Genomic DNA, 16349 nt, shown 5'->3' with positions numbered 1-16349 from the left:
CCACCCCAATTTCTCCCCCACCCCAAACCAAAAAAAAGAAAAAAAAAAAAGAAAAAAGAAATTGGTTCTGCAATTTCCTCGTGGCATTATGGGATGAAACAAGATGTAGGCAGAGAACAGCGAGAGGAGAACGCTACGTCGCGGTGGGCCGAGGCGCTGCGGCAGCCAATGGGGGCGCGGCGTGGCTGAGCTGCTGCAAGGGGAGGGGCGCCTATTTCAGCCCGGGGGGGGACGGGGCAGCCCGCCAGAGGAGGCTCGGCGGGGCGAGAGAGCGGAGGGCGGCGTGGGGCTGCTGGTGCGCTGAGCGAGCGAGCGACTCTCCAGCCGCCCTTTGCTCCTCTGCCGCACCGGGCGCTTTTTTTTTTTGCACCGGGCAGGAGGGGAGCGGCCCGGCGCGTTGGAGCTGGGGGGTTGCAAGCCTTGCTGTTCTTGGAGGAAGGGGGAGAGCCCTTGCTTTTTTTTTTTTAATTTAAGGCTTTGCCTAACACTGTGAAGGTAAGCTCAAGGGGGGGGGGTTGCAAGGGGGGCGATCGCGTTGCAATTGCGTTGTCTTTCCATTGCATTCTTTGGGGGGGGGCAGGGTTTGGCATCCAGGTGGGCTTGTATTGGGGAGGGGGAGGAGGTGCGATCGGCGGAGGATTGTGTCCCAATGGGAGGGTGGGGGGAGCTTTGGCGGCTCCTCCCCCTCTACTTCTCCCCCCCCCTTTTTTTTTTTGTTTTGGTTTAGTTCACGCCCTTTGCCTTTTGCACTTTTTTTTTTTGAAAAAAAGCGATCGTGTGTATGCCTACTCGGAAGTAAGCGCCGTTGAGTTCAGTGGGGCTTACTCGCGGGGAAGGGTGGATCGGATTGCAGCGCGGAAGTCGATCCACCAGCCCCCAAAGGTGGAAGTCTCCCCCCCCCCGCCCCCAAGGGTCTATCCATTGGGTGCTGAACCCGACCTAGCGTTTCTTTGCCCCGAACCTGGCCGAAGGGATCCGGTTTCATCTCCCTCTGCTAACTCTGAGCTGTTCCCCCCCCCACACACACACAGTTGTGTAGGGGTGGGGTGGGGAGGGGGAGAGCTGCGTCCATCCTCCCCCCCTCTTCCCCGCCTTGGCTTCTCCGTTCACCTCTGCAGCGGTTGGAGTTGTGGGGTGGGAGGGGGCGAAATGCTGCTGATCTGAATTTTCCCTTCTGGACTGCAGGTGTTACTTCTCTTCTCCCCCCCCCCCCGGTGGTGCCCTTCTAGAAATGTAGAAAAATACTCACTTCTTCCCCTACCCCCCAGGTACAAGGTCATGAGACTCCTTGGGGGACTTCCTAGGATGCAAGATCTTGCTTTGATTCCTCTTTCCTGCTCCCTGCAGTTTTCTTTCGAGGAGCAGAATCCAATCTTCGTTGGGGGGGGGGGGCGGCTCTCCCAAAGGTTGCCTCACTGCTTGGGAAAGGGTGGAGTAAACTTGAGCTGGTCTGTGTTGCAGCGTGGGGTTTTGCAGCAGAGTGGATCTGGCCCTGTTGGCACTGCCTCTTCACCTTGCCTTTGTGATCCACTGCTGCCCTGTCCCTGCCAGCCGGATCATGGCATCGAGGTGGATTCTTCTAGAGGAGCGGGGGGGGGGGGGTTGGCCCCTGCTGCCGCCGCCGCCACCACCACTGCCAAGGCCTTTTCTAGCAAGGGAGCGGTTGTTGCCTTTGGTGGACCTGCTCTTGGGCAAGATCCAAGGAAGTGTGTGTGTGTATTGGGGGGATGCATATGTGTGCCCTCCCTAAACATTTCTGCCCCCCTAAAAAAAGAAAGACAAACTGGAAGGGAACCTTCCCCTCTCTTCTGCCAGGGGTGGCAGCAGTCACCACAACCCTGTTGGAGGGTGCCGTTCCGAGGGAGGTGAATCTTGTCTTACGTGAGAACGGGAGACACTCCTACGAGTGTAAAAGAACAAAAGCACAGCCGAATGAAGTGGCTGTGAACAAACTTACTTGGGTTTCGTTGTTGTTGACGGAGCAGCTCTGCTGGACTCCAGCTCCCAGCATCCCCAGCTGGCTGGTTGGGGGATGCTGGGAGTTGAAGTCCAGCACACCTAGAGGGCGCCAGGTTGCAGGCGCTTCCTTTCCCCCCTCTCTCTCCTCATTCCAGGTTCCCGATCTTCCCGTTCTTGCTTTGTGGCACGCTGTGGGTTGATGCCGGCAAAATGCCTGTCATTGTGACACGTGTGGCGGGTGTGTGGCGAGGCAGCTTGTATGTTGCAAGGACTGTGGAGGAAGGCACATGGGTGTGCCTTTTCCCACTGCATGACACACACCCTTATAGCTGCCCTGTCATTGGGGCTAGGCCTGGGTTGGACTGCTCTGTCAAAGACAGTGTCTCTCCTCCCTTACAGCTGTGGGGTGACTAGGCCCAGGGCGTCTGGCTGCCCTGTTGCATTCCATGTGAATTATTAAACCACATTCAGGACTCCAACGTCGATGCCCCTCCTAAGGGCAGAGATGCAACTGATCACGTGGCTTCTTGTTGCTTGCCACACTAAACCATTGTGGGTGTAAGAGCTCTTTGGGCATCTTATTCGTAGAGGGGCGAACAAAATAAAGGACAGATGGCTTAGCTGAGTAGCAGGAAATATTTAAATCCCCGAACTCCCGTTTTAGTTGATTGCTGGGGTGGGATTGAGAACATGGGTGTCAAATTCAAGTGGAACTGGAAAATGTTGGTGAAAGGTTATGGGTGTGGCCCAGGACTTCTCTGGTTAGAGACGCTAACCCTGCAACTTGCTTTGCGTTTGGGATAGCCTTGCTTTTCAGTAACGATACTCCCCAAAGGTAGTACTTTACTTTTCTCACAGGAATAATTTTCAAGGGAACGGCGGTAGCTCAGTGGTAGAGCACTGGCTTCGATGCGAATGGTCCCAGGTTCAATCTTGGCCATTTCCAGGTAAGGCTGGGAAAACGCCTCTGCCATTGCCTCTGTATAAGGCATTTTAAGTTGATGAAATGGGAACCGTCGCTACGTTCAAGGTGAAAATGGGTGAACCTGGTGACCCCATCAGGGTATGTTTAATTCTGCTCTCTGCAGAACCAAGTTGGCTTCTGTCACTTAGTTGCATCCAGGACTTTGTGTCTTCTCCGCACTAGAATGTGGTAAGATATTGGGGAGGTGGCTCCTGTAAGGAGAGTGTTCCTAACTTGTGGGGTGCTTTTGCAAGCATTGTACTCTGCCCAGGGAGAAGGCCTCTGTTGGCCCCACCTGCAAAATGGGAACAATAACTGGCCAAGATGACTGGACCAAGGCCCGTTTCTGGCAGGGGAGGGACTTGTGAGCCAGGTCTTGCGAATGCAAGGCTAGGTCTCATCCCTTCGGAACCACAATGGTTCTGGAGCTAGAACCCGTTCTAGCTCCAGAAATAAAGGGCCAATTATTTTATCTAAGAGAATAACCTTTGAGTGGCTTCCGAGGGTTTGACTACTATGGGGAAAGCCGGTGTGGAAATCTGAATTTTTCCTCTACTTCCCTTTCCAATCACTGTAGCCACCCTCGATGCAAATGCAATAACATTGCAAATGCAATAACATGGTCTGAATTGTACCTTTAACTCGAGGAATAGGTTCGGTTAGCCTTGAATTGCAAGGGAAGGCAAAGGCATGGATAATTGTAAACTTGGCCATTGCAATTATGTAACCGGTTCCTTCCCTCCTCTTGTGTAGCAGTCTCTAATAGCTGTAACAAAGCTACTCCTGCTGTTCCTTGTTGGGACCCTGCCAAGACATGGGAATTGCTTACAATGTGCAGGTCTCTCCCCCCCCCCCCGCAAGAAGCTCCCCTTTGTAAAGGAGTGAGGGGGTGGTCAGTTTTATCTGGGAGGGAGCGTGGTGCCAACTTTTGCTAACCCAGGGATACGTTGCTTCTCGTTCACATAATTGTACCCAGGCATATATTCATTCTGCCCTAGGTACCTTCTTGCTAATGCCTCTACCATAGCAGCCATATTGTACCGGGTCAGGACCATTGGTCCATCCAGGCCTGTATGGACCAGCAGTGGCTCTCCAGGGCCTCGAGAAAGGTCCTTTCCATAGTCTTCTGCCTGGTCCTTTTCCGGAGCGGTTGCCGCGTTAGTCTGTTGCAGCAAAAAACAGTGAACGGTCTTGTGGCACCTTGAGGGCTAACAGCTTTATTCCGGCCTTAGCTTTTGTGGACACTCGCCACCCACTCCGACGCACGAAAGCCAGAATATCTTTGTCTGTCTTATAGGTGCCACAAGACTCGGTTTCGTTTTTTGTCTGATCTATTTAATTGGTGGTGCCAGGAATTGAACCCTGTACCATCGGTATACATAGCATACACTGAGCTATGCCACTCCCCCAAAACAGGGTTAAGGCACAATCCTGGGCATGTTTAGACAAAAAAAGTCTTCTACCTCCCAGCATTCCCCAGCTAGCATGGGTAGCTGGGGGATGCTGGGAGTTTTCTGTCTAAACATGCATAGGATTGTGCCTTTAATTGTTATGGCTTCCTTCTAGGGACTTGTGGAAGCTTGTTCTGGGAGGGGGTGGGAATCTTATGACCCTCCCCAACTGGGTGCCTTCCAGATGTTGTGAACTTTGCCTCCCATCATCCCCTGCCAGCCTGGCCACTAGATTGGAACCCTGGGCAGTGCAATGTACCACATTTGGAGCACACCTTGCAGAAACGATGTTTAGGAGTCCTTGGGGGCTCTCATCAGTGCTGCAGGGCGGCTGGGAATCAGGCTTCCTGCAGTGAGCAGGGGGTTGGACTCGATGGTCTTGTAGGCCCCTTCCAACCCTATGAGTCTGTGTCTTCTTCAGCCTCGCACCCTCCAGAAGGTTTGGGCTACAACCCCCAGGTTTCCTGACTATTGGCCATGCTGGCTGGGGAGTTGACGGCCACACCATCTGGGCAAGGCTGTTGTAGGGAGATATTCTTACATTCCATTCCAGGTGCATAGAGTCCGTGGGTTTGCGCTGGGAGGAACGTTGTAAGGGGTGATTAACATCCTCCAATGGAGAAGGCTGGGGTGGCATCTCCTGAGTAAATGTCAGGGCTTGATTCCTGGCTATGTGTTGCAGGCATGTTTCCTGCCAATCGAAATGGCCATGGCCTGAAAATGGTAGTTTTGTGAAGTTGCTGGAAATCTCTTGAACTCCCTCCAGCCTCTGTGCTGCCACAAACTTAAGCCCGTTTGAGATCTGTTGAGCGCTGGGATGAAACATCTACTTGCCTGTGCTGGCTAGGTGCTTTCCTGTGTACAAGGCACAGAAGCCATCGTGACCTCTGTGTGGCATGCTGCATTGGCATGCTGTGGCAGGCGGGCAGCATTTAAATCAAGGATGGGGAGCATAATGGCCTCCAGATGTTGTGGATCTGCAACTCCCATCAGCCCCACCTGGCATGGCCTTTGGTGAAGGATGATGGGAGTTGTGATCTAGCAACAGCTGGAGGGCCATACGTTCCCCACCCTTGATGTAAGTCATGTGGGCTGGTAACATATTTAGAAGCTTAGCTTTCCCCATCATGGCTGCTGCCCCCTAAAATCCTGGTAATTGTAGCTCTGTGAATGCAACATGAACCGGCTGTTGGGCAGTCTCTAACCCCGCTTGCAAAACAGCAGTTCCTAAGAATGATAGTTTCTGGGGCTGTCATGTGCTTCAGCTGACTTGAAAAATGGTGTTTAAACTTGTAAGGTGGCCATGCCCAGAGGAGACTCCTGCAGCTTCTCTGCAGCATTTGCTTCCATGGATCAAGCCCTTTGTAGACCTGCGGCATCTGTAGTTACTAAGCTGAGTAGAGAGAGACATCTGTCTTCACCAATGTGTGTGGGTAAGTGGCTATTTCTGCCTGCGAACTGCCATTTATAAACAAACTTGTGTATGACCAAGTTATTTAAGCGGGTGGCGATTGTGCGTGGGCAGCCGTTGCCACTGCAGTTTTTGGCGGCCGCTGGCGAAATCCTGCACCCAAATGCTGGCTTCAGGCCCTTGTAACCAGGTGGGGGAATTTATGCCCCATTTATTTATGCAGTGCCCTTTGTGAGCATGGCACTCCACAAAGTAGAGGAGGAGAAGTCTCTGTTCCAACCAGCTTACAATCTAGAATTCCCTGGAGGAGAAGGCAGTGGAGGCAAGAGTGAATGGGGAAAATACATCTATTTCAGGGGCACATATGTAGGCTTGGTTATGGTGGCGTCTGGGGACCAGGGAGTCATGGCAATGCAAAAGGTGGGTTTTGAGGAAAAATTTGAAGGAAGGAGACCATCCGGCAGCTGTTTTAGGAAGCTCTTGTGAGCATTAGAGGCAGCAAGGGAAAAAGAGTGGAGTCCTTTCAACCCCCTGCTGAGGGAGGTTACGTTGGCCCGCTCTCTGTTGTCCTTCCACCAGCAGGCAAAGACATTTTTATTCAGCCATATAAGCTGGTCTGTTGCCGAAGGGGCTGTCAGTTGGTGCTCTTTGTTTCTTTTATTGTTGTGTTTTTAATTTAATTGTTTTTATGTTATGTTTTAGTAAGGGTCTTGTTCTTTTAATCTGGAGTCTTGAGCACAAAGGTGGGATATTAAAATAAAAAAATATTATTATTATTATTTTTAATTTGAGGGCACGGGACTGGATGAGCAAAGGCTAGAGATGCATGTAGATAGAAAAGGAAAGAGATGGGGCAGGGAGGGTCAAGGGCTCCGAAAGTGCAAACCGGGTGTTTGTACTAGATCCAGAAGTGGACCAATAAGTCAGTGTAGGGCTTAAGGAGAAGGTGTATAATCAAAATGTATTTTGCAGCCCAATCACATGTGGAGGACCACACCTCCCTCTATGGCAGCCTCCCACTATCTGGTGCCTTCTAGATGTTGGACTACAGCCCCCATCTTTCATCACTGGCTATGTTGGATAGGGCAGCTGGGAGCTGGCATCCAAGAACATCTGAAAGGCAGCAGACAGTGGAAGTCTGCCAGGACTTTGGTTTGAAGACTGCATATTTCTCCGTTCCTCCCCTCTGCTGGCTGGGGGTTGATGGGAGTTATAGTCCAGGAGTTGTAGTCCAGCACACCTGGTGGGCCTAACGTGCTCCATCCCAGCTCTGTAAAGTGGCTTGGCCTGGAGGGAAGCCCTTTAGAAACTTGGTTTTCAACTGAAGTCTAGTTCAGACCACCAGCAAAACAAAGTGATACCCATCTGATGAACTGTTCCTTCTCAGCTGCCACACACATGATAGACGGCATTCATGTTTTGTTTCTTTTGCTCAGCCAAAAGTACACACTGCTCTCGCACGAGTACTCTAGATGCATTAGAGAGAGGGGAACAGCTATTTCCCCCCTCGATGTACTGTTTTCCCATGTGTAGGGAATCTCTCCTCCCTCTCCAGTGGGGCAGCTTTCAGACATGCCAACTCTCACCTGCAGCGGTACAGTCCAGGACAATCCTTACAGTTTGATTCTGCTGGGCATATAGATCAGCCCTAATTCTAGGCCAAGCTGAAAGGACCTTTTTGTCTTGAAATTTGCTGGCTTGGCACAGCTGAACACGCGGATGCTGATGTGGGCTGGACTTGGAGGGGGATGGTTTAGGCTGATGTGGCACGTGGGCTTCGGTGTAGTTGTGGCCTTGGTGGCAGGCTTCGGGTGGGTTCTTGCCTTGGTCTTGCCGCCCCCCTTACCAATGGGTCAAACTAGAAATAATTCTTTCTGCAAACTGTCTCACTTGCCTTTCCAGGTGGCGGCGGCTTTGGACAAAATGCATGAAGCACTTGCAGCTTGGCCAAAGGGTGGGATTTATTATTTATTTGAAGTGTTTTTATCCCACTCAGCCAAAAAAAGGGGGGGGCTCCCAGAGCAGTGGGTGCGTAGTTGGTAGAACAAGGCAGTTCCTGCTCACAGGCTTATAATCCAAAAAGACACAGCACATGAGGAAAGAGGGATGGGGAGGGAAGAGGTAAAAATGAATATGTCCTTCAGCAAGGTGGATGGAATGGCCCCACTTCCCCCGTTACCTCCCTCTGAACGGCCTGTGAGTGGTGATGGTTGAGGGAGGATCATGCGGCAATCCCGTGTCCAACCATGTGCTCAGCTTCGGAGACAGCTCCACATAGCTGTTCCTACTTTCTAACCACCTCCAAGGCTTTTCTCCCAGCGTGACGGTACTGCGCTGTTTGCGAGCCTGCAAGGACTGGCTTGGCTTATGAACTGGCTTTTCCGCGAGCCTCCTCTCCTCCCGCTCGGTCCTCCAAAGCATATAGAGTCTGGGAGGCAGAAAATGTAACGTCTTTCAAATGCTTCCTGAAAACGCGCCTTTGCACAAGGCTTTCCCTGGGCTGTAACCGCTGTTGGGTTTTACCTGGTATTTTAAAACTTTTAGAAGTTTTGTATTATGTTTTCTCCAAGTTGTGAACTGCCCAGAGAGCCTTGGCTATTGGGCAGTATACAAATGTAATAAATAAACATAAATAAAAAGAGGGCTGGAGGGGTGGGAAGGAGTTGGGGAGATCTCGCTTGTGCTGCGGTTTGGGGGTGGCAGGATGGGGCTGCTAAGACCCTGCTGTGATTTGTGCTGCTAGAAATGGTTGTGCGGGCGCTGCCTTGGGAAGGGGAGCGTGCGCTCCAGAGCAACCTTCTGTCAGGGTGGACACTGAGCCCATAGAATCCCAGAGTAGTTCTGATTCCGAGGAAGAGCAGTCGCTCCTGGGAGAGGAGCGTGCTCCTTTTCCCCAGGGCCAACAGCTGACGGAGATTCCTCCCACCGGCATTCCTAGCTTAGATAGCAGTCCTGGGAAGCAGATTTGATGGACGCGCGACGCCGACGCAGAGAGCGGCGCCAAATGGAGGGCGTAGAAAGGAGGCGTAGTGCCCGGTTGGTGCGCAAACAACGGTTGCGCCCAGAGGATCCAAGGGAAAAGGGGAGGGACTCTCTCTAGTCCTTAAGTTCAGGGGTCTGCCAGTAATTCCCTTTCAAACAGGGACCAACTGTTCCAACTTAGGGCATAGGTACTCTGCTGCTCAGATCTAGTTGCAAACGGTAGAGTTAAGTTGTAAAAGAGGAATAAAGCTTTGAAAAGAATCCCTTTGTCTGTGTCTGGACTTGGCTACTGGATTAGACTGAGAGAGGCCTCCAAGGAGCCCCTGACACCTTCCACTCAGGCATCTTGGCCCCCGGCACAGAGAGTTGCATCACGCACACCCAGCGCTGTTGGGCTCAGCCTGCTTGATGTGTGGCCCATCTGGCTGCGCCTAGGATGCATCCTCCTCCCCAGTCACAGGTGGAGGCCCACTTCATAAAACCATCTGCTTGGGCTGTGAAAAATGGTGCAAATGTGGCGAGGCGGTTAGCTGGGAGGCCGGAAGAGGCAGCTGCCGGTCTGTCAACCAATGACTGGCATTCTGCCTAAAGCAGGCGTGTTGCACCTCAGGCCAGTGGGGCAAATCCGGCCCACCTGGGGGGGGCAGATGGCCACACCCCTTTTCACATGGCCACACCCCTTTTCACATGGCCACACCCCCTTTCCCTCTGAGCTGATTGTTTGGTGGCTTCCTGGCCTTTGCTCATTCCTACCCTCCCCAATTCTGAAAGGTTGAAATGCCTCTCCGAAGGCTGAGTTCCTGGCAGGAAGAGCTTTAAGCTGAACTAGGCTGGTGTTTTGGCCACCGCCCCTTTGCTGTTGGTCCACCACTGAGATGCAGCCCCCAAGGGCTCTGAAATGGAGTTCAGCCCTCGGGCCACAAGAGGTTCAACACCTCTGCTATTGGCTGTACGAACAGCAAATGTTTACCCAGCACAGGCAGCTGAGTTTGGTGGCTTCCCACCATTTTGTTTTCCCAGAATGCGCCAGATGCTGCACTGTTCCAGGGAGGAGCATTTTGGGTATGCGATGGCTGCTGTCCTCCCACTCATATACCCCTATGTGCCACCACCTCCAGGGTGTTTTTTTTCCTTTGGCCCACCATTGGAATGCGCGCCACCCGCGAAGGCGTCTCCAGACTGGAATTTGGCCCTTGAGGTTTAACGCCCCGTGTGTACTTTCTTGTGGACTGGTGGCTTTTGTGGGCCTGTTTGTAAAGCTGATGGAGTGAGGCTGCCTGTCTGCTTGGGAAGAATCGCTCTTGGGTTCAACGAGAGTTTAAACTCCCACACCGGTGCATACAACTGTAGCAAGAGGATAAATTGCACAAGTTGGGTGATGAACCAGTTCAGACTCCTCAGAAGTTCTTGAGCTGGACAACCTGTTATGCGATGATGGAGACGGCAAAACGCTGAGCTCTGGGTGCGGCTGGAAGCAGATCTGCAGTGGTTTGGTTCACAGCTTGGGCTTCATCTCTGTTCCCCTCCTGCAGGTCCATCATGTCTGACAGGAAGGCGGTGATCAAGAATGCGGACATGTCTGAGGACATGCAGCAGGATGCTGTAGACTGTGCCACGCAGGCCATGGAGAAGTACAACATAGAGAAGGACATTGCAGCATACATCAAAAAGGTATGTTCAATGATGGCTGGTCTGGGAGATCCCAAGAGGAGCCCTGCTGCGTCAGACCAGGGCTTCACCTCAGCTGGACGTAGCGGAGGAGTTCATCTAAACTTTGAAGGCCTCAAGCAGGAGCATCTAGACCAGGGGTCGGCAGAAAGTTCTCCAGATGGTTTGGACTTCAGCTCTCAGCATTCCTGACCATTGGCCATGCTGGCAGGGGCTTCTGGGAACTGAAATCCCAAAACATCTAGAAATCTCCCTTCTGCCCACTCCTGTTCTAGAATCATAGAGTTGGAGGGGAGTCTTGTGGGCAATCTCCAGATGGTTTGAACTTCAACTCCCAGCATTCCTGAACGTTGGCCATGCTGCAAGGGTTTCTTGGGAGTTGAAGGCAAAAGTATCAGGAGATCTACCTTCTGCCCACCCCGATCTAGATAACAGCAACCCCCTACAACTGGTACCTCAGAATGTGGAGGTTGTTTCTCTCTATTGTGGCTTAAAGGGATTATTATTATTATTAATAATTAATTATATATAATTATTAATTAGAAGGTTTATATACTGCCTACCCAATTTTTAAAAAAATCTCTAAGCAGTTTCCAGAAAAGATTAAAATACATCATAATATATACAAGAACATTAATATAAAACATTATTAAAACCAAGCTTTCACAACAATGTAATTAACAAACTGGCCAGTACAATCAATTAGGGAACACAGTTATTGTGTATTATAACCTATTGTAAACTGCCCTAGACACTTTTTTTAAAATTGAAGGCTGGCTATTTGAAAAAAAAGTGAATTAATAAAATAGGACTGTCAATATAAAGTAGGACTATACTTGCTGGATTTGTCTAATCTGGGTTTATTTCTAGGTTGCCTTCGGCTGGAAACTGTATCCAAAGCAGCTTACAAGAATTCTTTTAAAATAAAGCCCCTTTGAAAGGGTGGGAGTACTGATTGGTTTTGGGCCACGGATGAGCCCTCTGTCTGGGATTGGTTTAGCTGCCTGCCTGTCATATGACAGGCTGGGCAGGAGAACGGCGCAGGCTGGTGGCTGCTGGTGGCTGAGCTGCTGTGATGGACATCTGGGCAGCCAGGAGATTGTAGAAAAGGATTAGTAAAGGGAGCAGGAAACTTTGGAGAAGAAGGCTAAGAAAGAAGTGGTCCAGGTGGGGGTGGGGGGAGGAATAAAAGAAAGTAAAATTGGGAGGTGGACAGGGAAGCACTGCTCATATGCCAGGAGCGGCATTGATAAAGGAGAGTGTATGGATGAGAAGCAACCAACTAAAGTGCTGATTGCAAACCTCTTATTTTTAATATGGACTGCAAATCGCATCATCCCCAACCAGCTAGGCAGCCTAAAAGACAGCCTAGCAATAAAACCAACCTGGCGCCCTCTCGATGTGTTGGATTGCAAGTCCCATAATCTATATTCAGGGCCGTTTAGAATAGGTTATAATACACAATAACTGTGTTCCCTGATTGATTGTGCTGGCCAGTTTGTCAATTATGGTGCTGTGGTTTTAATATGGGACTTGCAGTCCAACATATCCAGCGGGCACCAGGTTGGAGAAGGCTTCGCAAGCCCCTGTTCTGTTGTGGTTTTAAGATTTATGCTTGTTTTGTTTTATGCTGCACTCTGTGGTTTTAATTTTTGTGAACCACCCAGAGAGCTTTGGCTATTGGGCGGTATAGAAATGAAATTAAATAAATAAAACCACGAGTCTGCTCGGTACTTGTGGAACATTTTCTTGGTCCGCGTGGGATAGGGGGCATGAATCTTAATGGCACAAAGGGATCTAGAGGCCAATGCAGAGAGCCAGTGTGGTGTGGTGGTTAGAGTGTTGGACTGAGAGCTGGGAGATCCGGGTTCTAGTCCCCACTTGGCCATGGAAGCACGCTGGGTGACTTCGGGCCAGCCGCAGACTCTCAGCCCAACCTACCTCACAGAGGTGTTGAACCTTTTTCAGCCCAAGGGCAGAATTCCATTTCAGAGAAGGTGTTGGGGGCCACAGCCCAGTGGTGGGTGGGGCCAAAGGCAAAAGAGGTGGGGCCAGAAATACCATCCTATTTTAGCTTAAAGCTCTTACTGCCGGCTGCTAGGCCTTAGAGATGTTTCAGGTGTTTAGAACGGGAGTGGGGGAATAGTGCAAAAACCAGGAAACCACCAAACAACTGGGCAAAGGGGGGAGCGAGGAAGAAGGGGGCATAGGTGTCCGGGGATCTCAGGTGGGCTGGATTTGGCCTGAGGTTCAACTTTCCTGGACTAGATGGCTCTTGGTCTAGCTGTCATCTTATAATCTGCCATAACTATGACTCTTCAGGCTGCCATCAGCGGGAACACAATTAAGTCCCTTTTGTATTTTGTTCTTCCCATATTGCTAATGGGGCCAGTGCTGATGCAATATGTATGGTCTGATGTGTCATAATCGCCATTTCTGAGAATACAATGTTCCCAATCCGTGACACGACAGAACATGCCCACCACATACAGAGATATAAACCTTGCTGGTCACAATTTCTCCAGTGCTTTGTAGCTAAAAGTTGGAAAACTGCAGAACTCCTAACATTGACATCTTGGTATACAGAACTCTGGCAAATAGCCGTGGCAGAAAAATTGATATACCAACTGAAATTAGCTAAAAGCAAAGTCAAAACATCTGACTTCTATAAAACATGGGAGGACTTTACGTTATATACTAATTAGGGACATTCACTGCAGTAATTGTCAAAGCCTTTCTTCAGACTATGAAAAGAAGACTAAAGGTGCAATCCTATGCGTGTTTAGACAGAAGAAAAGTCCTTCAGCTCCCAGCATCCCCCAGCCAGCCATGCTGGCTGGGGGATGCTGGGAGTTGAAGGACTTCTTTCTTTCAAAACATGCATAGAATTGACCCTATTTAATTTTTTATGGTGAAGAATTATAAAGAAAAACTCCAAACCGCCTATAGATTCCACCTATACCTTGCCTTTTAAGATAAAGGGAAAAATATACATATATGTTCAATGTACTACTCTCTGTCAGTAAGTAGACTGAAATCCAGTGTACTTCTAATTTTATTTTTCTTTCTGTTGGCTTGTTTCATCTTGTTTTGGAAAATAATAAAATCTTTAAAATAATAGTAATAATCTGACATAACTAAGCCTATAATTATAATGAATGATAAACACATTGTTTTCTGCTGTTCTACCTGCTAGCTCCTGTGCCAGGTTTTTAGATTGTAACCTCCTTGGGGCAGGGGTCTGCCACACGGCTCTCTATAAAGTGGCTTGGCTTTTGCTGGTGCTGCCTCCGTAACTCTTCCTCTTTCTCCCCGCCTCCCTTTTGCCCATCCCTTCAGGAATTTGACAAGAAATACAATCCCACTTGGCACTGCATTGTGGGCAGGAATTTCGGCAGCTACGTAACGCACGAGACGAAACATTTCATCTATTTCTACTTGGGCCAGGTCGCAATTCTGCTCTTCAAGTCAGGCTAGGAGGTGGGCGACGGTGGGGCGACACGGCGAGCGAGGAACACAGACTGTTAGTGAACTGAAGGCGGGAGCCTATGCTTCCTATACCATGACTGCACCGCTGCATGGACTGTATACTATATTTAATGTGTATATGTTGCAGTAAAAAAAAAAAAACACCTAAAGTTCTTTTTTGTTTTGGTTGCCTGGGGGAAGAAAGGCAGCGACTTCTTTTTCCCTTTTGTTTTCAATTACTGCTTTTTTAATTTAATTTTATTTTTCCTTTTGCACTAGGAGAACTGTAAAATGCTTCAACAATGGCCTTTAAGTGGGAAGAAGAACTAATAAATAATTAAAAAAAGAATCTCTGATTCCACAACAGACATCCTTTGGTTTTAACTTCCTTGAAAAAGTCTCAGAGCTGAACTTGAGTGGGCAAAGAAAAAAGAAAGAAACTAGTGTTATTGGGGGTGGAGTCAGTCTAAAATGAGGTCCCCAAAGCTTTTGAAAAAGATCCTGCCAGACGTTCTCTCCGAAAGTCTACATTATTCTCTTGCAAAGACGCCTTAGTCGTAAAGGGGGTGGTGGTGGTGGTGGCTGCAGAGGGTCCAGTTCTCTCTCCAGTTCGCCCAGTATGGCCTCCAGTACAGATTGGGAAAACAAATCTGGTTATTTAGCTGTAAAATAGAATTAAGCACCATCTTGACTTGTGCTTCTGACCTGGTCCTGCATATGTTCTTGCCATCCACACACCCAAAGCAGGTTCAAGGGAAATACTCTTGTGTTCAGAGTATTGCCTGAGCACACGTGACGTTCCTCATAATCACGGTGATCCGGCCTCTTTCCCATCCCATCTGAATCATCGCTGCCTTATTGCAGTTTGCTTCCGATCGTTATTCTGTGGGCAAGATCCTGTCCAAAATTGGTGGCTTGATATTGCAGTCTTGTTTGTCTGTCTTTACTGGAGACAATCATTTCTAGAGGAGATTCCCAATACCTTGTTTTTCTTGTTCTCCCCTCCCAATGCTTAAGAGTCTTCAGATGTAGATGTGCAGAAGAGCCTGCAACCTGAAACTGCAGAAAAATGTCTCCATCTGGTTTCCTTAGCATCTCTAGTGTACAGTCGTATATTTCAGTCCTATTGCAGAGAGATGTTAGACTGTTTTTTTCTCCCTTTTTTTTCCTGGGTCATCCTTGAAATCCAGTGATGGCTTTTGCAAAATCTCTGGTGGCTTTTGCAGTTAAAGCGTCTACAAATTGAAGGGAGCAGGGAGGTGACGGTTCTCCTTGCCCTCCCTCAGACCAGGGGGTGGGAAGCAGCAAGAAGTGCCATCAGTGGGTTAGTACTGACTCCAGGGCTTGGATCGTGACCACATCGGCATCCATCTATGCTTGCGTGCCTTGGCGTCAGTAGGAAGGGAAGCATGGCAAAAAAACACACCCTTTTTTCTTTTCGGCTGCAAAATAAAGGAAACCCTAGCTGTCTCTTTCTGAAGAACGACGAAGTTCTTGTGTCTGCAAAATCCAAAGTATGCCTAAAACTTTGTACAAAATCTCAATAGAACCATCTTGTTAAAAAAGAAAACAAAACCCCCAAACCAATTTAGAGGTTGGTATAGCTGTTGTATTTCACGTTAGTCTGAAATCTCCCATCTAATGGAGGATGGTGGGGTGGGAGGGAGGGAAGGAAGGAAGGAAGCAGTAATGGGGTGCCTTGGATTAAATGGGGCACTCCGGTGGTTATGTTCATACAGAACTCTGCTCTTGATCTGAAAAAGCGAATGTCTGTTTCTTTTTTCTCTCCCCTCCCCCCCAATGCATGAATCTAACTGTGAATATGCTCACAATTCATGGAGCGCGAAAACAACAAAAGTTTCTTTCCTAACCGCAGTTGCTCAAAATAGACCTTTTTATTTTTTGAAAACATTAAAAAGGAATTGACACATTTAAGAACGGTGTCCTGTTTGGTTCTTTGTGCGTGGTGGGGGAAAGAGCCTTGGGCACAGAATTCCAAGGGGTTGTGGGTTGGGTTTTGCTCTTGATCTCCTCCATCCCCCAGGGTAAACTGGTATGTGGGGGACGTGTGTGGCTGCTTTAAATTGAATTGGCCCATCTCTGGGGGTGTTGAACCTCTTTCAGCCTGAGAACTGAATGCCTTTTCAGAGAAGCTGGGGCCCAGTGTTAGGCCAGGACCAGAGGCAATAGGAGTAGACCTCTTTTAGCTAAAAGCTGTTACAATAACTTAACTGTGTTGCTATACTGCCCAGTAGCCACAGCTCTCTGGGTGGCAACTTAAGGCTTGAGAGAGGCATTTCGACCTTTTAGAATGGGAGAGCAACCAGATGGCACTAGTCTGTCTACTGTGAGTCTGTGGGGTTCAGGACTCCCCAAGCCCTGGTGCTGGACCCTTTTAATTGGAGACATCTTAGAGATCGCGCCTGGAACTTTCTGCGATGCGTGT

The 16349-nt window shown here is 49.4% G+C and overlaps 1 protein-coding gene across 1 annotated transcript; it reads left to right on the top strand.

Annotated features, from left to right (window-relative positions):
• Positions 1-246: 246 nt before the first annotated feature.
• DYNLL2 (dynein light chain LC8-type 2) lies at positions 247-15837 on the top strand. The gene is made up of 3 exons (XM_084822435.1): positions 247-495; positions 10300-10438; positions 13775-15837. Exons 2-3 carry the CDS (start codon positions 10307-10309, stop codon positions 13910-13912), a joined length of 270 nt encoding a protein of 89 aa, XP_084678561.1. The 5' UTR covers positions 247-495; positions 10300-10306; the 3' UTR covers positions 13913-15837.
• Positions 15838-16349: the final 512 nt, after the last annotated feature.

This window comes from Heloderma suspectum, chromosome 16, assembly GCF_057233095.1.
Source record: "Heloderma suspectum isolate Gila_16-S chromosome 16, 16-S_ref, whole genome shotgun sequence".
NCBI lineage: Eukaryota > Metazoa > Chordata > Lepidosauria > Squamata > Helodermatidae > Heloderma > Heloderma suspectum.
The sequence above is the reverse complement of the archived record's forward strand: the minus strand, read 5'-3'. Positions and strand labels throughout refer to the sequence as shown.

Excerpts from the sequence above, each read along its gene's own strand:
- DYNLL2 (XM_084822435.1), top strand. The coding sequence starts at position 10,307 with ATGTCTGACAGGAAGGCGGTGATCAAGAATGCGGACATGTCTGAGGAC. Across the intron at positions 10,439-13,774 it reads TTGCAGCATACATCAAAAAG|GAATTTGACAAGAAATACAA; the intron begins GTATGTTCAATG and ends CCATCCCTTCAG.